Source organism: Paramisgurnus dabryanus, chromosome 14 (assembly GCF_030506205.2).
Source record: "Paramisgurnus dabryanus chromosome 14, PD_genome_1.1, whole genome shotgun sequence".
NCBI lineage: Eukaryota > Metazoa > Chordata > Actinopteri > Cypriniformes > Cobitidae > Paramisgurnus > Paramisgurnus dabryanus.
This window is the reverse complement of record NC_133350.1, coordinates 25,459,311-25,486,273: the sequence shown is the minus strand read 5'-3', so window position 1 is coordinate 25,486,273 and position 26,963 is coordinate 25,459,311. Positions and strand designations below refer to the sequence as shown.

The following is a 26,963-nucleotide window of genomic DNA, read 5'->3' as shown; positions in this document are numbered from 1 at the left end:
AACATTCAATTGTATTAAATGACGCTTCCCATTTTTACTGTATATATTACCGCAGTAATAAACACTGTGCTGTCCATAGAGTTCCACAGAACCGGATAATTTGTTAACTCAGCTCAAGCTTGCTTTTAAGTATCTAAATAGAGATAATTCGCTCTAATCGTGATCGTTTCAATAAAACGAGTGATGACAGATTCGATAGCATCAACAAACCACCCTGTTCAATATTTGAAATGAAGATGAGCTGTGACAACAGCTCTTCAGATCCGGCCAGACACACCTCATGCTTAGTGCAGGTATGAAGGACAAACACTGATATGATACATAAGTCTCTCTCTCTCTCTCTCTCTCTGTGTGTGTGTGTGTGTGTGGCCTTAGCACATGATAAGAGGACAGGAGAAGATTGTAAGCTAAATGAGTCACGCTAAGCTTATGAGGACAAAGTAACAGAATGTATCCCATCAGCCCTGCAACCTGCGTTTAGTCAATCATGTACAGCAATACTAAACAAGTGCTTATACACAATTATACATTAGAGATGCACCCAATGAAATTATTTGTACAGATTTAAGAAAAATATTTGATGTTTGGCCATACAAGTGAAAAGAACTGAATTACTTTGACCAAACAATGTTTTTTTTGATGATGCAATCGAAAAGCAACCAGTGTAGAGTGAGAGGAAGCAAACATGTCTGTGAAAGCATTTTAAAGAGTCAGAAAAAGATGCAAAAATATGCAGTGCTACAAGTTTAATTTAGAATTTAAAGTCAAAACACCCTGAACGACATACAGAGTATGAGAAAGACACAGTGGCAATTATGATCATAGATATTTGTCTGCACCATGCATGAGCACGAATGACGAGAAATTATTTCATGTGAATGGCGGAGGGTGACAGCAGCGTGTAACAAAAACTTTCTAGGATCAACAAAATCCTACAGTGAGGAACACGCTTTTATTAAACTTAGAAATAAAACGTTTATTAATAAAAGTGTTTGTTAGATAGCAGCTTCTTGTTAAGTGCTTTTTCCTCAGTCATGGTTCTGTCAATCATCACAGCATCTCACTCTTCAGGTGCTCTGTATTGCTTGTGCTGGACCAAGCAAGCAGTCGCACATCCGCTGCCCTGCCTTTTGTTGTATAAGGGTTGTTGCAAGTTTCTTAAAGCGAAGTAATGAAAAGTGTATTCACATTTTGTGCAGGAAAAAAGGTTGGAATAATATCAGTTTATCCAAGACAAATTAATGTGGCCGAATGTAAATGGAACGGTTTTAACAAATCAGATAGCTATCCAATCAGAGAAAACGCATGAAGTGACCAGTTGTAAAAAGGCCCTGTAATGTCTGTTGAAATGTTAAAGGAATAGTCTACTCATTTTCAATATTAAAATATGTTATTACCTTAACTAAGAACTGTTGAATCATCCCTCTATTATCTGTGTGTGTGCACGTAAGGGCTGGAGCGCGCTGCGACGCTACGATAGCATTTAGCTTAACCCCATTCATTCAATGCTGCCATTTAGAGATAAAGTTAGAAGTGACCAAACACATCAACGTTTTTCCTATTTAAGACGAGTAGTTATACGAGCAAGTTTGGTCGTACAAAATAAAACGTAGCGCTTTTCTAAGCGGATTTAAAAGAGGAACTATATTTTATGGCGTAATAGCACTTTTGGGAGTACTTGGACTCGCCTGAAAAGTCCGCTCCCCTTCTCCCTCTCATAATGGGAGAGGGAGGGTGTTACTGCGCTGAGTCGAAGTACTCCCAAAAGTGCTGTTCCGCCATACAATATAGTTCCTCTTTTTAATCCGCTTAGAAAAGCGCTACGTTTTATTTTGTACCACCAAACTTGCTCGTATAACTACTCGTCTTAAATAGGAAAAACGTTGATGTGTTTGGTCACTTCTAACTTTATCTCTAAATGGTACCATTGAATGAATGGGGCTAAGCTAAATGCTATCGTAGCGTCGCAGCGCGCTCCAGCGCTTACGTGCACACACACAGATGATAGAGGGATGATTCAACAGTTCTTAGTTAAGGTAATAACATATTTTAATATTGAAAATGAGTAGACTATTCCTTTAATGTGAGAAATAAATATAGTAAAAAGCACATTCTGAACATTTTACTTATGCAATGGTGAAAATTTGGCAAATGAACTGGCAGGTATGATCAACCGGTAGAAATTTGTTAACAGGTAGAGATTTGGAGCATGGAAGCAAAAATTGTAAGGTGCTCTAAGGGAATTTACGCGTTTTAGGCCACAAAACATTTTTTGTTTCATACAGTAAACATCTCCTCACTATCTGCTAGCTGCCTGTCCCCTGAACACACTGTAAAAAAACGCGGTCTCTGTAGGCAGCCCACGCTTCGCAAACTGCAACAAAAACAAAGTGGTCAAACCTACCACCACGAAACATAACAAAGTGTTCCAGCCAATAAACGACAAGAAGGATTTGGGAGTGGGGGTTGGGCACGTTTATGACTCTTTCAGAAAGCACGGAGGGGAGGGGAGGAGTTAGCTACGCTCCATTTTGTTTGACAACACTTCGAACGTCAACAAGAAGTGACTTCAAACAGATTCGCTTAGAGCGCCTTTAACGTTTGTAAGCATATTTAAGACCTGCAGTTTTTAAGCAAATTATTTTTAGCCATTGAAACACAAATAACAGCGCTAAATGCGCGTGCTGTTTCTGTGTGAGAGGAGCGCGCAAACCACGCATTCACTCCTCATTGAGCTTTATTCTTAGTCTTCGCATTTATCTTCATACACATGACTATTTAGGTCTTAAGAGAAAGTAAACAGCTGAAAAAGAAAACATGTGTATCCAGACTTTGGTCTTAAAGGGGAAGTTACTTCATTTTGCTCCTTCTGGCTGTCTGTCACTCGAATTAAATTGAGAGAAAATCTCATTGCTCTTGACTAAATCCCTTTTCTATACATTATTATTTATTATCCGTATTTCATCACTGACTGTTTATCTTTAGTGAGCTTAAGTTTAGTTTGTTTTTGTCTTCTTTTTTAAGCTTATATAATTTTTTTGTGAGAATTATGAAAATTCTATGGTATTAAAGATTTGAATAACATAAAACCCTTATTAAAAGAAACCTATCGTTATCATGATATAAAATGAATCATATCGTGATATTTGATTTCGGTCATATCACCCTGGTTGTTTGAGTGTTTCATCATTATATTCGGTTTCGGGCAAGATTTTTCCTTTCAGTGCATCCTTGCTAATCATCACAGTTAATTGTGTAGCACACTGATATTGACATGAAGAAAGTTATGTTATGCAAATGTATGACTTGAGCAAACTCGATGCATCTAAAAAGAGAAATTGGTTGCTTTACTGCAGAGAACTGCACACACTTGCTCTATTCATGCATGACTACACATGCAGGAAGTTGAAAAAAATGTTATCTTGTTACTTTGCTAAAAATGCACTCAGGGACTTGTAACTACAGTACACAAAGTCACATTATCTAAAAATGTTAATAGTAGTAGTAAACAGTATTACTACTCTGGTAAGATGTTTGTAATAGCATACAATATAAATACATGCAATACCAGTATAAGTTTGGTAGTGCATATGCTGTAAAACAAAGTGCAAACTAGACTCTCAAAAAAGGTACAAATGTTGTGACTAGTTTGGTACGCTTTCAAAACGTACACATTTGTACCTAAAGGATGCATATTAGCACCCCAAAGCTACATACTGATACCTTAAAGGTATATATCTGTACCTAAATAGTACATATTGGGACCTTTTTAAAGGGTACTGTCACAGTTACAGCTTTTCTGACAGTAGGCCTACATATAACAATATTTTTAATAAGAAATAAATGTAAAAGATACATAGTCTGGAGAAAATGCTGTGCAGCCCTAATACATAGTTTGTTCAAATCTCTAAACCCAAGCATGTGCAATAGTAATGGATCACAAAGGTCATGGGTTCAATCCCGGGAACACACAATCTGATCAAATGTATAGCTGAATGCACTCTAAGTTGCTTTGGATTAAAGCGTCCGCAAAATGCATGAATGTGAAATGTAAACATAAAAAACAGCAGAATGCTGACAAAGACTTCAGTGAGAGTGATAGTTCAGAGCAGGGCATTGTGGGATGTAAAACATCAAAGCTGCACATTCCTCTCCGGTCATCTGGCAGAGGCAGAGAACATGGACACGATTACAACACAGGCCTGTCTAATGTGGCTTCCTGATATGCTTCCCGGGTCACATGAGGGATGTGGGAGGATTGCTATGGGTCGGAAACAAACTTGATCTGCAATCATGATCCTTTAATTAATTTGAATTACTGTTAAACATAATCCATGTCATGATCATCAGTCACGCTTACATTTCCTGAGCTGGCACTCTAGCATGAGCAAAACTCGAAACAAGATAAGATATGTGATCCTGTTTACATTTGCATATATGAAGATGTACGAAACAACATCTAGAGTAAAAAGTATTTGTTTGCGTTGCAGGAAGGAAATCATATAACATTTGGGATGACATAAGGGTGAGATGTTTAACATGCTCTTTATCTTTCTTCCTTATGTTGCAGTCCCTTGGGTTTCTGCAATGGGTTCTGTTGGGTTTGGCCGCTGATATGTAACCCTTGGAGAAATTGTGGTTTCTCTGAAAGGAAACAGTGGTCAGAAGCAATGTGGGGGAGAGAAGCTACCAGTTAACATTACATGACTCAAACATTTCACTTTGAAATAGAAAGGCTGCAAATTAGGATTCGTGGTGACTTTAAGTCATTCGATTCAAGAGCACTGAATAAATCGTGCCATTCAAATGAATTACACAGGGGGTGTGACATTCTTTAAAAAACGATTAATCCAATGTAATTAGATAGCACAAACAATTTAATAATTCATCTCTCGAGAGACAGACGCCACATGACTTCTCACTTCCTGAGGCAGCGTGTAGCCGAAATTCAGTTTAGGTCCCACAGAATCAGTACAGAACTGTCATTTCTGATGAGTGGGTTATGCAACGTCCCCAAAAATAACAAAAAAACAGGTGCGGCCTGTGCTCTTTAAGCTAGACTGACACAGAATACTGTGAATCAGGTCAGCGGATAGATGCAATATATTTTAATTTGGTTTTGTATGGTTTTAATACTTCAAAAGGTTATGTGTAGTCAAGAGACTGGCATATATATGTTTTTAAATAATATATTTTCAATAAAGATCAAAAACTTATAGTATTAAGGTTGTGCACATTAAATATAACGTTGATATGGCCCTCGAGTAAAAGTGGGCAAACTTTTCTTACTCGAGGGCCATATCAGGTTTGGAAATAAAGGTGAAGGAACGCATACTATGAACGACAAATGCAACTTTATTCATTTCAAATCAACACTCAGTAACTACTGTGCTATATACTTTCATCTTCACCCTACTTTTATGAACACTTTTTTCTACTTAAAAAGTGCATATCACTTGATACATACAGTTATATGTGAAGCGTTTCTGAAGAAAACATCACAGTACAGGGTTTCCCGCAGAAAATTTGTTAGTCAAGGTGGTAGGGTTGGACGGGTGGGCGGGGCCAAGGGCGTGACAATAAAAGGGGCGGGGCGTATGCGTCATGATGAAAATTTAAATATTTTAATAAAATATATAAATAAAATATTTATTTTTAAAACACTCAAATAAAACTTAATTTTGAAGAAACTATGACAAAAAATGACCACATCCTAGATTATTAATGAATTTGAATGTTTTTAACAGATACCTCTAACGGGAATAGCTGCGTTATGAAGTGAAACTAAAGTGTTAATAAACACAAACTAAAGCAGATGTTGTAGATCGTCTCGCGAACGATGATACATTGCGCAAAAATGGTAAAAACTGATTATTTCCCACTATTAATTACATTATCTTAAAGGAGTGTAACTGTAGCATGTAAATAATGCACATGAATAAAGTGAGCAAGAACTCAACAATTATATATATATATATTTTTTTTTTGACAAGTTAGTTAGACTATAGTAAATTTGTGATAACAACAAATAAAAAAGTAGTTAAGGCCTGCTTTATTATTGGAGAGCAGTGGTAAAAAAACATTTTTCAGAAAAACATAAAAGATAACGTTTTAGACAGATATATATTTTTGCTGTGGTCAGTAACTTACAAGTGTGGTCAATCAATACCAGGTGGAATTTTGAACAAATGTAAAATTACTTCAGTATAATTTCACTTTGAACATAAGTAGCACTTTGTTACTTTTAACTCTGTCGACTGGGTCTATCTTGTTCTGTTGTGTTACAACAACACACAGGTGAGTCAAAAGTAACACAACACAACAAGATAGATTTTCGTGTAACACTTGTTTTTATTAAATATACAAGACAATGACCTCGTTAATATGTAACTTCAAAAATATTTTGGTATTTATCTTTGTAAAAAAATTATGAAATTACATTTTCATTTTAAATTTCAATTTTATCAATGTTTTTAAAGCAACCCGACAGTAAAAACTTGAATTGTTGAGAATATTTTTTTTTTAAAGTGAACACTGAAAATTGAATTAAATCAAATTAGAATAATATTCATTTTCAACGTAATGCAAAAGTATAACAACTGTTACTTTTGCCCAAACAGGAACTCGTGACATTTAAACCTGACTTTTATTTTGAAAAACTCTGAGAAATCAAACATCACGATGTGTTAGCGCACTAAAAAACCTGTAGATTGATACTGTAACACATGAAACCAGAAACTTTTTAAACAATTTACTTATCATGGTCGAAAAAAGTTTTCTGGACTTACACGTGCAAAACGGTGAGTAAATAACGCAATATTTGTCAGCTCTGTTGCGTGCTAAAGATGCTGTCATAGTTTAGGATAAAATGTATTCAGAGCTCTGAGAAAATCGCTTTGTTACTTTCATCCTGCGTAACTTTTGCTGCGGTTCTCCCCTACATATCACCATGATGTTAAAAACAGAGGTAAGCAGTTTTTGGTTTTTAAAAATGGCAACACAAATAACACATACCGGTTTCTGTCTTATGTTGGTGAAGTATTTTGCTGTCCATAATGTTTTAAACACGCATTCAGTGTTTTCCGTCAAGTTTTTTAGCACTAGCGACATATTTTAAACCCACCTCTGATTTAAAAAGTTATTGTATACGGCATATTTCCTAAATATTGTTCAGTCCTAGAGTCTTGGAAATGTTAAATGTCCCATTCTTTTTGTGTTTTTGAAGCTTTGATTGTGTTTATAGTGGGCAATATAACATGTGTTCATGTTTCACGTGTAAAAACACAGTATTTTTCACACAGTTGACTTATCTCAATAGCGCTGTTTTCACTGTCCTAAAAATGTGCTGATATCTTCCTTGTTCTATGAAGTCCCTCCTTCAGAAATACGTATCGAGTTCTGATTGTGTAGCTTGTTTGGTGTGTTGTGATTCGGTAGCAGCTTAGCTTGCCGTTAGCTTAGCTGGCGACTGACGTATTCTTGTGGGCGGAGTTTAGACAAAAACTGTTCTACTGACGTCATTAAAGCAGGAAGTCCAAACCTGCCGTTCACTGTAGGCTTTGAAAGGGGAATTCTGTTAAAGAAAATATATCGCCTGGCAGTGAACATTGAGCTTTAGCATTTTACAGTAAGGTGACCAGATGTTCCCGTTTTCCAGGGACAGTCCCGTTTTTTGGTGTTCGGTTCTCCATAAACCCACAACAATAAAAAGATGAAAACATTCAAAAGAGTTTTGTCCCCGATTGTAAATTCATGTTTTATTTGACACAACAATCTTTGTAGTTAAAAATAAAATTCACAGCCATGTTGTTAAATTCATACAACGTAAAAAAAAACCATTAAATTCATTTCAATTAAATTTTTTATCTTGACTAGTGATGAGTTACTCAACTGTAACTTATAAAATAAAGTTCATTTATTTCAACTTTATTTTATAAGTTACAACAACTCATCACTAGTCAAGATAAACCAAAGGACCAATAATAAGACAGTGATGTACTCACATATGTTTGTGCAAAATGAACACACATTATATAAGCAGTGGGCAATGGTTGGATGTGCAATGATTGATGAAGCAGATTAGCGGGACAGGGATATGAACGAGGGGCCAGGGCATCAACAGCTGTAACCAAGAGATTAACCTTTCAACCCAGGTGTAATCACTGCAGAAGACACTCCTAAATTCCACCTGTGTGTGTGAACGAATGGAAAGCGGAAGTGCGTGTGTGTTTGCGGATGTACATGCGTGCAACCAAGTGTGTATGCACAAGGACTTGTGATTGATTGAAATGCACAGGGACACCTCATGGTGTTTACCAGCCTGCTAAAGACACCTGCTCTCCTACACACGCGCACACTCCTGCTCACACCTCAATTCGCACATAACAAACAATTAAAACCCAGTTATATAAGGCAGCACAATCTGTTTTTAGGTAAAGTAAAGTGTAGATGCTATTCTCTCTTTACAGTAAAAAAACAAACAATCTATATTGTTTATCAAATTGGTGTCAATAGCGAGCAGGTGGCTTGTAATATTTGCAAAGCCACCAAATCTTTGGATGGAACCGTATGCCTATCTTGCTGCTGGTTAAACCAACACTCACAACAGTCTGTGACTGCATCCACTAATGACCAGCAAATGGAAATTCAACATGCCCTAGTGTGCTTCACATCAGTGAAAGGGAAGCCATTAGGTTGCTATAGCAACTCGGCTGTGGTTTTGGTACAGCACAGTACTGAGGCACCATCGGTTCTTGATCGTCCAATCAAGAGCCTGATAGAAAGAAAATGCCCTGGCTGTTCCAAGCTCTATAATGGTGCTTGTGATTTACAGCCCAAAAAAGTACATCCATCCTTTACAGAAGTAATCCACATGGTTCCAGGGGGTTAATAAGCCTTCTGAGGGCAATTCATGCGATTCTGTAAGAAAAATATCAAATTTAACAAACTAAAATAACTAGCTTCCAGTAATGACTGAAGCACGTTTACGAGATGCGCTTTTTAGCGTATGACGTAGCACGTAGTGACAAACACAGAATTCCTGACTGCCATTTTATTTGTAAGTAACATATAAATAGTGCAGTGTGTCATATTATAGTTGATGTTTAACCAGTGCTCAGTTTTTGTCTTATATCAAAAAAAAATAATTCCTTGTATGCAATTGTGACACAGCCACATAAGACTCATGTTTTAACCGCTCTATATATATTTTGTGATTTTTAATAGGTTTTGCATGTAGTCTTAGCCATTTATTTTGCTCTCTGCGCTTCTAAGTTTGTATGCTACAATTCGTACACTCGTGCGCTGCGTCTCGTGCGCTGCGTCTCGTGCGCTGCGTCTCGTGCGCTGCGTCTCGTGCGCTGCGTCTCATGCGCTGCGTCTCGTGCGCTGCGTCTTGTGCGCTACGTCTCGTAAATAACATATAAATAGTGCAGTGTGTCATATTATAGTTGATGTTTAACCAGTGCTCAATTTCTGTCTTATATCTGAAAAAAATTCCCTGTATGCTATTGTGACACAGCCACATAAGACTCATGTTTTAACCGCTCTCTATATATATTTTGTGAGTTTTAATAGGTTTTGCATGTAGTCTTAGCCATTTATTTTGCTCTCTACCCTTCTGAGTTTGTATGCTATGATTCGTACACTCATACGCTACGTCACGTGCGCTGCGTCTCGTGCGCTGCGTCTCGTGCGCTGCGTCTCGTATTAAGTCTTTTGTGATCTTTGTAAATACACTTTGTCTAATTTAATTTCTCTTGTTTGTCATCCTTTTAACATAATTTTACTCTCACTCAGTAAGATCTGACCCCCTTTAACTTTTGTAACTCATCCAATAAGGCTGAACTGCAGTCAGGATAGGGACGCTACACGTTGTGTGCTACGCCTCGTATGCTACATCTATAATCGCTTTGTGTAGCTTGTTAAGAAGAATCAGATAAATATTCACTATCAAAATTTGGCTACTTAGCATCTGAAGTCAGATCTGGTAGATGCCATAATAAGCCAAATGTGTCTGTAAGCAACATATAAATAGTGCAGTGTGTCATGTTATAGTTTATGTTTAACCAGTGCCCAGTTTGTCTTGTATCTGAAAAAATTCCCTGTATGCTATCTTTAGTCAGGACAGGGAAGAGTTTGGAAGTGTTGTCATGATGTCATTCCAGAGTCATTTCCAGTCTCTCCAGAGTGGTCAGTCACATGACATTTATGAAGTGATTGGCTCTTAAAATTGACTGTTATGCCTGCGATGGCAATCCAGTCTCTCTCTGTGTCCAAAAAACATGTTTTCCCATCAACATTAATAAAATACATTTCATGGACATATTTTTAAGATGTTTGAGCATACTGTATGTTATAGATCAGGAGATAAACAGGCCATCTCACGCTGTGCCCTGGAGCTTTTAGGGGCGTGACACACTGACTGTGAGTCATGTTATTGGAAACACAGCCATACGTCTTTGTGAGAAACCTCAGCTTTGGGCAGTGGTCCTGGAAAAACGTGGACCTGCCTATCCAGAGGTGCACCAAAAAACACAAGTCTGACATTAAGTATGACATTATGTTGACCGGACAGAAATTCATCAAACCCCCATCCGTCCTACTCATTCACTGTCTGTCAATCACTAAAATTAAGGTATAAGAGAGGACGGGGTCAGCAGCAAAAGTAGCACAGGCCAGAGGCGATCCATACAGAGCATTGATTTTTGATCATTCCAGTGTTTCCAAACCGCCCACTGTGTCAGTCCTGCAAAGCATGCTGGGAAGAGTCAGTTCATGTAATGACACTGGGCTTGTGTGCTGTTGTGACACAGTGTGTCAAATTAGCTATAGCTAACCTACTCAATTATTAAAATAAAAATTACTCAAAACAAAATAGTCAATAACTCTCATAGGCTCTCGTTTCTTTAGAAAATGTCAACATGTATTTCTGCTCTGCAACAAGCAACTTTATTTTAGGTAGCATAACCAAAAAAGCTCCCCTGCTCAGCAACCTTTTACATAAAACTGCTGTGTAAATATTTTGACTAGTTGTACAAAAACCTTCCACCCGCCTCTACTGATCAGCAACCTTTAGTGAACAGAACTTGCTATTTTAGACAACGGATTTTAAATCGGTGTTAAAAGTTTTTCAGCACATATCGGAAGATATTCGGGCTAACAATGTCACAAAAACATGCAGTAAACATTAGACAAAATCAATACAAACTCTTATGTGTCACTTGTTCCATATGTTCATTCCAGCATGGACACAGATGGAGTTAATTATATGAACCGATAAGTAGGAAAATGGCCTTAAGATCAGAAACTAAGAAACGAAAATAAACATCAAAATCAAATCATTTGCACCGTCCACTTTCCACAATAAAATCCCAATGGATAAAACCGTTCCAATCGTTCCAATCTTGTTTCTCTGTAATATGCCTTTTTACAAGAGGAAACTGGGTCATAAGATACCATGACACCAAGTCCTAATCCCACCAGAACAAATTAAAAAGCACATATACCTAATAGTTTATTCAAAATATTTTAAAAGAAAATTAACATTTCAGTAACCACCAGAGTTATACAGTAGTCAAATCGACTATTTCACCTGGCACTAAACAGATGCTTATGAACTTTCATCGCTTTTGCCAAAAAGTAACAAACAGTATGCTACCTAACCCTTTATCCATTAGAGTCAAAACTATCAATCAAAAACCCAACAAAAAACTAATTTCTCACTTTATAACAGCCATTGCGTTAAAATAACCTCATGACATTCAGATTAATTATCAACAGAAATGATCTACCCCTCATATTCTATTCAAAAACGACATTATAAAACAGGCACACATGCAAACATTTAAAAACGGCCAGCCCGGTCACACGACTAATGTACATTTGCTTAGCTTTGCAACGATGTGTACATACAGAAGATTACACACTCCTCTTAATGACGATGTCAAAAAAGTCAGTTTTGTGTTAAAGAGTGTCCACAGAAAGACCAAACATCAGATCAGATCTCAAGGAAGTCATTATGTTGTTTATAAACTTAGTTGGTGGAGAAAACTCATGAAAGCCAATCAGAACTCAGGATCGGGGTGGGGGGTAAAGAGACCTGATGGATTTTGGTGCTGACTATATCAACAACTGCTGAAACAGAATGGAACAAACAGCGTCCACCCAAAAGCTAAATACACCGTCTGTTGCTTCTTCATACAAGCTGAGCAAACAACAGTGTGTGCATGGGAATTAGATACATAATTAGAATAATGTAAAATCAAGCTAAGGGTTTTTTTGTCTCCCCAAAGGAGTTTATTCACCCCTTGACTGCTGTCGCCCTTTTCACTCGCTTACTGGGAGACTGCTGACGTTAGGACTTTCGCACATTATGTTAATACTGATTTCATTATAATGGTCCAATTACAATCTAACATATATTATATTATATTATATTATATTATATTTTACCCAATACATCATTACTTAATTTCTGGACAAGATTCAAAGATGTAGTTTGGAATTGGAGTAGGGATGCACCGATACTGGTATCGGGTATCGGCCTCGATACCACATTTTCTAAAGTACTCGTACTCGTTAAAAGTCCCCCGATACCTGGGATCGATACCACGGTCTGAGAAATGTCTATGTTTGAGCGGCGTGTAAGGGGTTAATGCCTCGTGTTGTCCAAAGAGGCAGAGTTTACAACAAACTGGAAAACTAGTCCTTTGTTTTTTTTGTTAAATTATATGACTAAAGCTGTTACCTGTAAATTTAAATCATGTTTTTTTTATTAAGTACTCGGTATCGGTAAGTACTGAAATGCAAGTACTCGTACTCCAAAAAAAGGTATCGGTGCATCCCTAAATTGGAGTATTACTTATTATTTTTAGTAAAAAATGTGAATACCTCCATGTACTCCATCCTAGATAATGCTCATATTATAGTATGGAATGGAGTACTACTTATTACATTATTCAAATAAGAAAAAAATAATTTGAATAACTCCATGTAACTTTATGTGCTCCATCCTCCTAAACTTTATCTAAAAACTGCCATGCTTTTGTTTTGTTGTTCTTTGCCTTTCTGTGTTTTCGTTGTTTCCATTTCATGAAAGCTGCTTTGGAATTGTGAAACATGCCATATATGCTGAAACGTATTCGTAACATACTGTATTTATGTGAAACCATATGAAAGCGCTTCGTAGGCTGTCGTCCAAGGTGTAGGGCCATATATTCATGAGACGTGAATATAAACAACACTTACCGCTTGGAATTGAATCCTGACATAACAAATGTGTAGAAAGGAACCACAAAACCATCAGAAATGTATCTAGATGGTTTATGAAGAGAATTCTGCTTGTTTGCCCATGCAAAAGAGATTTGCAAAGATGTTCTTAATGGTTCACAGGTAGTTTCTGACTGGTCTAAAACCCCATTCACACAGCACGTTGATTCCATAAAATTGCCATAAAAAAGGATTCTTGAAACTTCTGAGTTTTTCCTTCATTGCTGCCAAAGCTCAGTCCATCTTACTACAGCTAACCACTGGCAACCATCGGTACCAAATCAGTTTCACCCAATCACCTCTCGCTCCCAGTGCACCCACTGAAAAACTGTATTAGCATAAAACAAAGCTGATGAAATTACAATAATCGTATTATATCAAATGATACAACAATTTGCCACAAGCTATATTTTATTGCAATGTACAAATCTATTCCAAGAAATTGGCTTGGCTTTTGCAAAGATTTATTTTTCATGATACTCACTGCCTCACTTACTCAATGAATCAAGAGATTTTTTAGTAAGACACAATAAAATGATAGCATTAAAAGGACATGATCTCCAGTTTGAACTAAACTCCTGTTAAAAGTGTTTGTTTAGTCTTGGATCTGATGAGGAACCAGATGAACGTTTTTCAAAATGCTGAGCGCGGTCCACTGCCTCACATGCCCAAGTCATTTCGGCAGTCTAACACAGCTGGACACAATCTTCCCCAAATCTTTTCCACTAGACTGAACATTGTGGCTCTCAATGCTTACACATTTACCCGCTGGATTATTAATAGAAAATAAAAACTTTGTTTCCATAGCAACAGTTATAGTCCATATGGAAAGTGTCTCCTCCTGTTGCCAAGACAACCAACCCACGATGAACTCACAGTTGAACGATGCAGAGAGCTGTTGATCTATCCCCAAACAATCCTCTGCAACAAACAAAACTCACCTCAAGAAAACACTTTAATTACGATGGAAACCTCCATGCTTGAGAAAGTGAGGAGCTTATCTCACATAAATACATTTTATGATGCTACAAATTATAGTACAGAATATTAGCTGTACAGAGTACACTATCAGAAAAAATGGTCCCTAGCTGTAACTGGGGTGGTACCCTTTCCAAAAGTACACCTTAGCTCCCAAATAGGTCACATTAGCACCACAGAGGTACATATTGGTACGAAAGAGCGCATATATTGTTGTCAAATGTATACATATCTGTACATAATAAGGGTGTCACGATTTCGATTTTAAATCGAAATCGATTGAAATTAAGTCACACCCTCAAACTTCGAATTTAAAAATGGGATCGTCGATGCTGCCACGCCCCCATGTCACGTCCAGTCGGCTTGCCAAGCGGGGGAAAACAACTCTCAGAGATTTATATTTTAAACACGAGGGATGTATTGCTACAACTCCTTGAAATGCATATCATAAACAGGATTACTACCTAGTGATCTGACTTCGGACAGATCGCAGCTCTCTGCCTGTGCGCAAGAGTGAGAGATGCACCAAGATGCAGCGGGTTATATTTTAAACAAAAGGGATAGTTTACCTCATGAAATGCATAAAACTGAACAAATAGGTAAGGATTACTACTTTAGTTTATGTTTAGACTTCAAACAGATGCGAGAGCACGTGCACGTGAGAGAAAGAGAAGCGCAGCTGCTTATGACGCGCTGGATTTATTTCAGATGTTAGGAGTCCAAGACGCGCGCATTAAAGTCCATGTGCGTGCCAGAAGGAATCCTACAAGCTTTCTTGCGTAAAGTGAAGCCCACAAACCCCCATGCTAGGAAAAGCACCCAATGTGCATGTTAATGTGAAACTATAATAATAATAATTATAAATAATAATGGCATAGCATTTTTATCTTTCTTAAAAAAGCAAAAAAGCAACAACAACAACACAAAAATACAGAGAATCGAATCGAATCGTGACCTTAGAATCGAAAATGTAATCAAATCGAGAATTTGGAGAATCGTGACACTCCTAGTACATAATAATACATTATCTCAAAAACAGCTTGGGATTATTTCTTGACCATTTCTACTTAAAGTGTAGGTAATATTCTGAGTGAAATATAAATGCCCTTTAACTGCTAATACCTAATACTTTATTCAAAGACCATACAATCTGTTCCAATTAGATTTTGAGACAGTACTATAACATCATAACATGTCTTAACATATTATATATTTATGCGTTCTCATTATAACCGCTAAAATTAGAGCAGAAGAAACAAGACCTGAGCTCCTGTTCTCTCTCTGTATGATTGTTTATCAGGATTTAATGCTGCTGTGGTCAGAGACTCCAGGTCTGGGATAAGAGCCCAATTCATGTGACTGTATATGCACTGACCAGGGGTCAACTCACACACCCTTGATCTCAGCAAGCCAAAAAATTCCAAAGAATGGCCCCCAGTCTTTAAACTGGCTCTGAGCAAACTAACCCATGTGTAAGTGTTTCAGAAGTTAAGCCAAAACTCTGAGAGGACTAAAAAGCAATTCTCTGTTACTAACATCCATTTCAACAACGACAGCCTGGATAGTTTCATTTGGAAATTATGACCTGAGCAGTTGTAGACATGGAAATTTTAGGTAGCGACACAGTTTTGAAAATGAAACATTGCCTTGTTATCATGTAAAGTTGTTTTGAAACAATGTAACATTGAGAAATAACACTATTTAAATAAATGTTATTATTTTTGTTTTCAAATGCACACGACAGTAAAATATGTTTTGAGAAAAATTACGAGACTGCATTCATCTCAGTAGTGTAATAAAACCCGTTTTGTTCTACAAAAATCCCTTTAGCAAACAACATAATTGCTTGTTTAAAATCCAGGGGAAGTGGCACGCTCACATAAGCCAACACAAAGCTTTCCTCAGCACTAAACAGTAGCGAAACACAATGTGGACAAGTATGATTAATGTCAGGAAAAAAGGGCTGTCATCAACTGAATATATAAACAGAAGCAGGTTTGGTGCTTCTGAGTCTGCAGTGAATTGTTTTCAACACTTACGTTCCCAAAACCTCTTTGAAGTCATAGATTTCCTTGATGTTTGAGGTTTTCTTTTTCCAAGAGTGTCCATCCTCTCCCAATGGCATTTTGCTGCAGTCAACGATGGATAAACTGAGAGATAAAGAGAAAATCTTTAAGTTGATATACAATCAAGTCTTTAATATTACAACATATTCTACTGTATGATACTGTATGTACGCTGTATAACATGTAACCCCTTTGAAATTAAATGTTCAAATGAATTCATTAAACTTTTGAGCTGTAGGGTTGTTCAAGACCTTGATCTCACCATGCGCATCTCTGCAGGCCTGATGCGACAGTTTTTTGGGGAAATTTATTGTTTAGTCTATATGACTTAATCATGACAGGTAAATAATGGATTACACAAAATTAATATAGAGAAATTTGAAAAGGTAGGGTTATGTTTGCGATATGACACTGGCTTGTCTTATGCTGTTAAAGCACATTAAGTACCGTGAAAGCAACTAACACTATCTGAAATCAGCCACGACTGTTTCATTTAGCTCAGATTACATTGAGACAAATGAGAGTAAACCGAGCTGTCAGTCAGACGCCTCCATAAAAACATGGATATGTCTGAAAGTGCTGGTTACAGGCAATTGTTTTGCATACAAAGACAAATATAACAGTTTGATGCTGCCGCGATTTAGATTACTTTAATGATACATATATGTGCTTTTTGGAGTCCCATATAAGAAAATTAATAAAACGTTGCCATTTTAACAGAATATTATTTTAAGTTATTTTTTGGGCCATTTTTGCCTTTATTGGATAGAAAGTAATTAAGAATATGACAGGAAAGTATAGGGTGAAGACAGGGGTATGGGATTGGCAAAGGACCTCGAGCCTGGATTCGAACTCGGGTCGCCAGAAGTGCATCTGCACCATTTGTCGGAGCACAGTCCACTCCACCATCGGCTCCGACAACATAAGATTATTAATTTAGGTTCTCCTGAAGAAATAAAGTTATGCACATCTACATCAAACTATTGCTTTAAGTCAGGTGCATTTAACAAGCCAAGTGGAAGTCTAATAAATTGAAGAAAAACAGACTAACCATTTAGTTCTGTGATATCTCATACGTGCAATGCATCTGATTGGCTTTTAAATGCTTCGTGAAAAACACATTTACCTACCACTTACCTGTTGTCAATTTTCCACCACAGGTTCTCAACAATATTTTTTTCTCATTTGCATGCATAATATGGAAATACTGTACTTAATAAAAAACATGGCTCAACATGAATTTCTGGTAAATGTTTTTGTTGTCAATGGGACTGTGGCCCTGTGATGTAAGCGAATGAATGAGTCATTGCCTCTGTATTGGTATCTGTGAAGGGGCGTTTATGCTGACAGCGACAAGTCGTCATTGATTTTCAAAGAGAGCTCACAAAATGAACCAGAGATTGCTGGCAATGTGACAAAGCAGAGCTAAAACATATGCAAATGTGATGTAGTGACTAGTACCAATGTGCTTGCAGACAACAATCTCCCTACTAGGGCTGGGCCGGTTTGGATTTTTTCTTACCACGGTCGGTAATCAACAAATTCCCACGGTTTTGTGGTTTATTGGCAAGACAACCAGTTAAATAACATGCATGATTTATTTATCTTCAATACAAAACATGTGCAAATTACTTAAGGAACAGTGTAAAGTGAATATTATTTCCTTCCACATTTCTTCAATTTCAACATTCAACAACTTGAACAATTAATATTATCAGTTTAAAAAAAAATTTAACGCATTGTGCGTGTCTACACGCGCCTACAGACATTTCGCCACTTTTCTATCCTTAATTTATAGGGATACGCAATTTTGACGCAAATTATTGCTGCCCTGACGGTCTGGTAAAGTAACCATTTGTATGAGAAATCACTTGTACTGCATATGTGTCCGTGAGTATAGCTTTGAAGCTGCACGGAGACGTGTGTGTGTGCGCAAGATGAAGCGGTCCGCGTCTGTCTCGCGCGCGCCCGGGCAGTCCGCGTCTGTCTCGCGCGCGCCCGGGCAGTCCGCGTCTGTCTCGCGCGTGCCCGGGCAGTCCGCGTCTGTCTCGCGCGCGCCCGGGCAGTCCGCGTCTGTCCTACCATAAACATCTGTCTTTTTTCCACAAACGGAGAAAGAAGACGCAAAAGAAAAACTTTTTGAAATGTGTCCTGCTTTAGAAATGGCCACTGTTGTAGGCTAGATGAAAAAGAGACAATCTAACCTCTTTGGATATTAATCCTCGGCCTGATCGCGTGCTCTTTATGTTGCGTGACAATTTAATAATGTATGAAACCTGTTGTTGATCTGTTGCGGCTGTTTGCACGTTCAAATTAAATAAAATGTTTGTATTCCTTTTACTGAGTCATAGACAATGTCACCTGTATTTCTACTCAATGACAATTTAATATTAAAAATCATATCAGTTAACGGTTAATGTTCAGTTAACAAGCTGCGGTTGTTAACAAGCTGCGTGTATAACCCACATACACACAAGTGCAAGCCAATGTTTCAAGTGTATTTTTTTTTTTGCGGTTATGACGGTGGGGAGCTCAGACCCGCGGCATGGGTCACCTGACCGCGGTATGGCGGTAATTCGGTTACCGCCTCAGGCCTACTCCCTACTATCTGGGATATATTGATACTGTTAATAATAGTTAAGTAGAAGCTTACTAAATCAGTATGGGTCAGTATGACAGCCCTTTAAAATTGTTATTACACAGTGCTCTAGAATATTTGATTCTGATTGGCCAGTGGTAGGTTTATTATTCCTGCCTGAAACTAACACAGACGGGTATAGTTTAATACTTACAAAATAAAATATAAATATGCATAATTAATAAAATAACAAGTTATTATTTGCAAATTTAATGCAAATGCAGTTTATCTTGTTTGAACTTGTTTGAATTTCTTGAATATCTTGGCTCAGAGCCGCTAGAAAACAGGTTGAAATTGTATTTCTTACAGTATCTCTTGATGGATTCTGCCAACAAAGCAGTATTGAGAGGCTGAGATTAAGCGAATTTGAAGTGAAACTATTTGATGAACATATAATAAGTGCCGAGAACATTTGGTTAAATGGACTGTAAATGTAGTTTTTAAGTATTTTATTAGTCAAAATCAATGTCTTTATTCATAAATATGTCTTCATTAGACTCACATGACCTCTGGCAATGATCTGACTTTTCTTTGTAAGCTTAGAATTTCTTCTCTTTACTTACATTGAAGGGGAAAGTCCTAGAAGGCTTCCATGTCGTTCTGCCATATTAATAAACTATAATAGCAGAGAGGGACAAAAAGCACTAGCCATACCAACACGTTTCCACGGCTGCATGTCCGTGTCTGTTTTAAAGATCGCTCTGAATCGGATCTCTATGAAAAGTCCGTCACAAAAATGGAATTATCTCTGCTTTTTGCTCAAAATATGGTGTTTTTGCAAAAACCTACCCATATTCAAAAGCTGATTGCAAAAGAACCACTAAAGGTATGATGAAACGTTTTTTTTTTTTGTTTGAAAGCAGAGGGTCTGTTCTTTCATTTGGTATATTGTATGTTTATATATTTAAAGAAGAACATTTTCTGGAGGGCATTAAACTTTGGTGAAAATCATGAAAAACGCTGGCGCTGGCTGGCAACTTTTTTTAAAAACGCTGGCGGTGAAAGAGTTAATAAAATCTCTGAATATCCCTTATTTGATTTTTTTACCAAAAATAAATGCTTAAAAATCAAACATCAAACAATATTTTATTTTAATAAAAATAATTTAGTATTAAACTAACAAATTGAGGAAGATCTCCTCAATAATTACTATATAATTACCACAATTACAATAATTACCATAAAATGGTCAATTTTTATTCAGATATTTGAGAATTTTAATAATAATTCATTTCGAATCAATATTTTTAGTTTTTAAAATCTGTAAAAAACGGTTTTAGGATTTGCAGCTTTAAAAAGTACTTTATATTTTTTGTGTGTAAAACTGTTTCACCAATAAAATTAAGTAAATAATAGTGAAACGTTTTTAGAGAGTATGTGGGAAAATGTACAGCAAGCCAGTTATCGCAAACAAACCCCTTTAGGTTGAATATACAGTATGTCCTGAATCCTGATCAGGGTGTCAGGGTTTATTCGGTGATAACAACCGGCTTGCTGTATAGTATCCCTTACACCAGTGTTTCCCAACCAGGGGGTCGTGGCCCACATGGGGGCCTCAGCAGATTTCCATGGGGGCCCATATCAACAAGTAAAATTAAAAAAGTAAAACAAAAACGTTTTTAGTAGACTACATCAAAAAGTAGCCCTCCACATTGTTTTATCCATTGTGGTAGCCCTTGGAGACCCCTGCTCTAGTCATTCCAAGTTCTAATTAATTTTATGTGAAGAAAATTGAGTGAGTGGGGGGCCTTCGAATAGTGTTGTGTGCAACTAGGGGGCCTTAAAGTGAAAAGGGTTGGGAACCACCGCCTTACACAATACACTTTAAATATACACTATTATGCTGGAGTGTTTAAATGGAAACATTCTTTAATTATAAATTCTTGTTACACAGTCAGAAGATTAATGCAAAAATGTAACTTATGGAGCTTCACAAATTCTGTCTAAAATTGAGTAATCTTCTGCAATCCTGTCCAAGTTGGACTCACGATTCCTCTGTTGTGTGGAGGTTTGCTGTGTCTATTTATGGAGCGCAGAGGCATTTCTTCATGTTAAGAGTTGCCATCCACAGCCCCCCTTCATCCCCCACTGTACACATCAATTCTAGACAACAATCAAAGAGCTTCTCTGCCTAAAATAACCATCTTAACATCATCCTCTATCTAAAGAACCCAGCGAATTTGTGTGGTATGCGAAATGTCGTCCAACGTCAAAATGTAGAGACAATAGCGCATTAGTGTTTTAATCTCTTTTAACTACAATTTGTGTGCTGTTGTAGGCACTTAACTGGACACCATTTCTGGCAACGCTTCAAATGTAATTCGGTGATCTTTGTGTGTTTAACATAAATTGACAAACTTACAACCAGCTGCGATGGAATTATAAATTATTTAGGCAAACAGTTTGGGTAAATACTCTAAACTGTTTGCATATTTGCTCTGGTTTACCTTTGTGTTAATTGTGATAGTCTGTGTTAGCACATTTCCTCTTTTCTAAAACAGAAGTGCAAGATGTGGCAGTTTAACTGAGCAACATCTCGGACAGTATTCTGATGTTACCCATCAGTGAAAACATCTAAATGCCTGCAGCTATCAAAGTTTAAAGGTATAGTTCACCTGAAAAATGAAAATTCTGTCATCATTTTCTCACCTTCATGTTGTTCTAAACCTGTATGAGTTTATTTATTCTCTTGAACACATTTTGATGTTACTGATAGGGATGTGTATCGGCAAGAATCTCGCAATTCATGCACAGTAAAATAATACAGCATGAAGAGAAAACAACTTGGTTTTGCAAGTCAGATCAACCTACTATTTTAAATTTTGACTTGTAATAAGTTGACATAACTTATAAAAACAATTTTAAATTGTTTAACTTAATTTGTTAAGTAAAACTAACATAAAAATATATGTCAATTTGACACAAATGCTGCATTTTTCACAGAATGGGTTACTGTGCAATATGTTTTGATACACTGAAAAGCGTGCAAATACACCTGGTATTTAAATCTGTATATTTTGTCCACATTCGACCGCTTCTGTCCTGAATACTGTGAGGGGGTGGTCTGCGAGACGGTGGGCGAGTCTCTCTGCTGTCATTCAAACGCGAGCGGGAGTAATGATGAGTTTATATGGATGCGAACTAATATTATGTCGGAGTCCGCTGCTTGTTTAGCAACTAAACATGCTGCACAGTGTTTTGTACGTGTATATGTTAGCTGTTCACCGTATGTTTATGCCAGAAGTCAGAAAAGACATAAAATTTGTGTTTAGTACCTCAGATTAGATAAATGGGCGGAGGGAAGGTGGTCGCATGCTTTTATTTGTTTTTAACTTTTGACTGTTAGAAACTTTTTATTTTTATTTACTTATTCATTTATTTATTTTTTACAAAATTTATTTAACTTTCCAACTGTCTTTTAACTGAAATGATGTGTGATATGTGTGGTTTTTGTTTTGTTTCTTATGTGTGTATGAGGAATCTATACTGCAAACAAAATCTACCTACGGGTACAAATAAAGGAACTTCAACTTGAAAGCAATCCGATCGAAAGGGGTTTCGACTACCTCTGAATGTGGTTGAAAGTGGACGAGCTCAAAACGTTTTAAACACCGTTTACACCTGGCATTAACGTCGTCCACTTGTGATCAGATCGATTAAAACGCATGTTAATGTCAAGTGTAAACAGCCTCAAAGTAGGGCTGGGCGATATGACTAAAAAAATTATCGAGAAAATGTTTTCCATATCAGTCGATATCGATAATTATCATGATAAATAACAAATCTTTACTCCTGTCAAATTTAAAGGCAGATTTTTGCTCCTGAATGAAAATTGTAAAAACCAGACAGTTAATAATGGTTTTAAACTACTTTTTATTCAGAACATGACAAATACAAAAACTAAAATCTTGTTTTAATGCATCTGTATTAAATGTAAATCTATTTGTTATGAAATCAACACTTTCTGACACAAAAGCAGCAGACTACTGTCCCTTTAAGACCCAAGACAGACTGCTTTAAGTTTCAATATACTGAGTAACAGCTGTTTATGTTCACTTAAACAAGAAAGAAAACTTAGTTCAGTAATCACGCGTGTGTTATACATATACGAGCTATACACGCTGATAAATGGATGTCAAGGGTGTCACTTTGCTGTGGGAGCGCACATACCCAAACACTATATTCACTGCAGTGGTGGATCTGCTGCTTTTCCTCAGTTTCCTGAATTTGTGAATGTCCTGTAAATATACTTTTAAAGCTGTGCCGATGTGTGTGTGCGCAAGGCGGACGCTGAATGAAAGTAAAGTATACTGCACGCACCTGTGTCTGCTGTGTTTGACGAACCCTGTTTGCGCGTCCAACATTACACACAAGAAAATGTTTCCGCGCATTTGGATTCCGTGATTCCGTCCGCGTTATCCACATCGCGAAAATCATAGGTCTCTACTAATAAATAAATAACTTGCCTCATCTTCCACTCCTTCAAGTCTGACTGTCACTGTGATTGTAAACCAAGAGCGCGTGCCGCATCCGGAAGTGCTCGCGCAACATTACGCACAGTGCTTAAACATTATCGATCACTTATCGAACTGTCCTTATCGTTTTATCGAAAAAGTTTATATCGGTAAAATTATCGTTATCGAATTATCGCCCAGCCCTACCTCAAAGTAAGATGTGATGTGTGACGTCTTCATCAAAGAAACCCCAAATTACCATCAACTCAAACCTATAACCATTTTTACCCCTCAAATTAGTGGGAAATAAGTTTAAGAATTTTTTAAAAGCCCCTAACCCAATCCTAAATTTAACAATCTGAAAATTCCTCTGGAAACAGAGTAAAGCGCACTTGAGAGTTTACATTTATTTCAGACAGAAATATTTTGGATTAGTTTATTGCGAAATTGGGACAAATAATGACAACACACCACCATATGCAAACCTTAGCAAAAAAAATGTCAGTACTTCCTGTCACTGTTTAAGTTCAGAGATTAGAAGAATGCTATCTTGTGATTGGGATGTAAACTTAACACGAAACAACTGCCATGAATCTTGAATGATTTTTATTTGAAAAATATCAATATTGCATTTTTGAGAATTAATACAGTAATGCCAAACAAAATATCATGATACTCACATGTATAGATATTTTCTCACGCCCCTACTACGGAAGTCATTGTGTACTGTCAACTGTGTGGTTATCATTTATCACATAATTTATCAAAATATCTTCTTCTGTGTTCAACAGAATTTAATGGTTTAAAACCACATGGTTTTTTTATTTTGGGGTGAACTGTCCCTTTAAGGAACGAACGTTCAAACAAGGTTTAATACAATTTAAGTTCTGAAGTATGCTGTCTATTACAGAAAATCATTTGTTGCTTCGTTTGTAAAAAACAACCTAAACAAAATCAACCAAAATCCATTTGACCGTAAACAGATTGAAGGCTTTGCGTTTTTCTGCATTTTGCATGGAAACGCAGTCATGTTTGCTTATACAAACTGAAGTGCAAGTAAAAATTGTTTACTGTGGTAACAGACAGCATGCCACAGTCACTCAATAAATAAAAAAAATAAACTAGAAAATGGGTTTGAACTACTGTAAATCTCTCATTTTATACTGTTAAACTTCCTCAAATCTTCTGCATTCCAGACAGTTGGCAGGCTCAGGACAGCTACTGACATCCAAGAAAGAGTGCAGGAAAGTAGATGAAATCTAACATGGATACAGTACATGCAGAGGACAGTAAAGACACTAAAACCCATCAATCGACAAACCAGTTTTGTTGTTTGAAAAACATCAGAGCATCCACACACCTCCTTCAGCTATAGACTACACTTGATCCATTTCTCCCCAGGCAAGCAAAATTCGAGCACACTAAAGATTCAAAGGCATCCCATATCTCAGACAAGAAGTTTAAAGAGCATACATAAGCATCTCATGTCATGACAAAGACCCGTTAGGTTTTTGTACCACTACGCATGCAGGTCCAAAGGTTTAAACTCACTTTTTGTTAGTGTGGAACTGGTCATAAAAAATTGCATGAAATAGATCGTAGAGATAGAGAAGACAGCTGAAGAAAACTAACCCACACAGAAAGGAGAATCAAAAGGCAAGCTTGCAGGATTGAAAACAGGCACATCCATACACACAACTCTACCGTCTAAATCATCATGCAGCATTCAAAACGTACTCAAGTCATCAGACAGAAGATAAATATACTCACTGGTTTCCCATGGCTGCTCAGAACAGGACAGAAAGACACCAACACCTTCAGCAGACCGGAACAGTGGCACATATGCACTCAAAAATGTTCAACAAATTGCGTTGATAGAGACTGACATGGGTGTTGTAACCACAAATTGTACTTCCCCTTTTAAGGTGAGCACTTCAACCACAACAGACAACAAAACTCTGTCAGGAAATAGAGAGCTTTTGCTCATCACGATAACCACAGCGAGTATTTTCTCACCTTGAGTAAATTTCTACAAAAGACTGCAGAAACAGGCACATAAATGACTGTCACTCCTTCGGTTCATTACGATTCAAAACCACCATTATCAAATATATCTATCCAACCTACACAGTCTATAATCGAACCAACAAACATATCACAAATAGCAGTAGGGGAGAGTGGGGTAAGTTGTCACACTTTTCACGCTATCTAACATTTACTGAGCACCATACATCACAATGGTACAAATCTCATACCAAATGAAAGAAGGAAGTATTGGGCACATATGTTGTAGTCATTACATTTTCATATCTTATCTCATTACGGAGTTGTAGACCGTTGAATAGAGAATGTTCAATTTGCCCCATCGACAGGTTAGGCCCAGTTCAGACTGCATGATTTTCAAACTAGTCGGGTCACAGATGTTTCCACACTATGTGATTATCTGGGGTAGCGTTCAGTCGCTGCTGTTTCAGACTGCACGATGGATTGACGACAGGGGTTTTCGTACTGAATGACTTTACCGTAGGAAGAATCACAGACAACCCGGTCCGCAAACTACGTTTCACAACCAAACGCACGCGAGAAGTGACTTAAAGGAAACTACGCGAGGTCACGCGTGCAAGGCCGGAGTTCTCACGCGAGACTAGGATTATTATTAAAAATGGTAGCTCGCAAGGAACCGGAACTGGAAATGTTAACTCTAAAGCTTTTCACACTGTGCTTAACCCTGGGTTATCTTCGTTCTAAGCCTTGATTTTAACCCTAGGTTAAGGATCATTTCACACTTGTAATTAGGAAGCGGGGTTATCCCTGAACTTAACCCAGGGTTAAGAATCCATGCTTGAAATTTAGAAGCGGGGCTATTCCTGAAATTAACCAAGGGTTATGAAACCCTGCTTGTAATTTTGAAACGGGGTTATCCTTGAAATGTCATGAAACCTTGCTTGTAATTTTGAAGTGGGGCTATCCCTGAATTTAACCTAGGGTTATGAAACCCCGCTTGTAATTTAGAAGCAAGGTTATCCCTGAAATTAACCCAGGGTTATGAAACCCTGCTTTTAATTTAAAAGCGAGGTTATACCTGAAATTAACCCAGGGTTATGAAACCATGCATGTAATTTAGAAGCGGGGTTAACCCTGAAATTAACTCAGAGTTATGAAACCCTGCTTGTAATTTAAAAGCCGGGTTAACCCTGTAATTAGCCTAGGTTTATGAAACCATGCTTGTTATGTAGAAGCAGGGTTATCCCTGAAATTAACCCAGGGTTATTAAACCCTGCTTATAATTTAGAAATGGGGTTATCCCTGAAATGTCATGAAACCCTGCTTGTAATTTCATAGCGGGGCTATCCCTGAATTTAACCCAGGGTTATGAAACCTTGCTTGTAATTTAGAAGCAAGGTTATCCCTGAAATTAACCCAGGGTTATGAAACCATGCTTGGAATTAAGAAGCGGGGTTATCCCTGAAATTAACCCAGGGTTATAAAACCATGTTTTTAATTTAGAAGCGGGGTTAATCGTAGTTCACTGGCAAGCGAGGAAATATCACATTCATA

General features: G+C 37.3%; 1 protein-coding gene across 2 annotated transcripts in view; it reads right to left on the bottom strand.

The window, feature by feature from the left end:
* The window catches only part of camk1b (calcium/calmodulin-dependent protein kinase Ib), a 53,389-nt gene that overhangs the window by 23,741 nt on the left and 2,685 nt on the right, over nt 1-26,963 (bottom strand). Inside the window, exons 1-2 of one of the 2 annotated variants that reach the window (XM_065241763.1) lie at nt 25,176-25,305; nt 16,287-16,397 (exon numbers count right to left, since the gene is read on the bottom strand). In XM_065241763.1, coding sequence (XP_065097835.1) covers nt 16,287-16,397; nt 25,176-25,186 — 122 coding nt within the window. In that variant the 5' untranslated portion in view covers nt 25,187-25,305. Of the gene's footprint in view, nt 1-16,286; nt 16,398-25,175; nt 25,306-26,963 lie in introns of those variants that run through there. The other variant, XM_065241764.1, reaches the window with a different exon arrangement.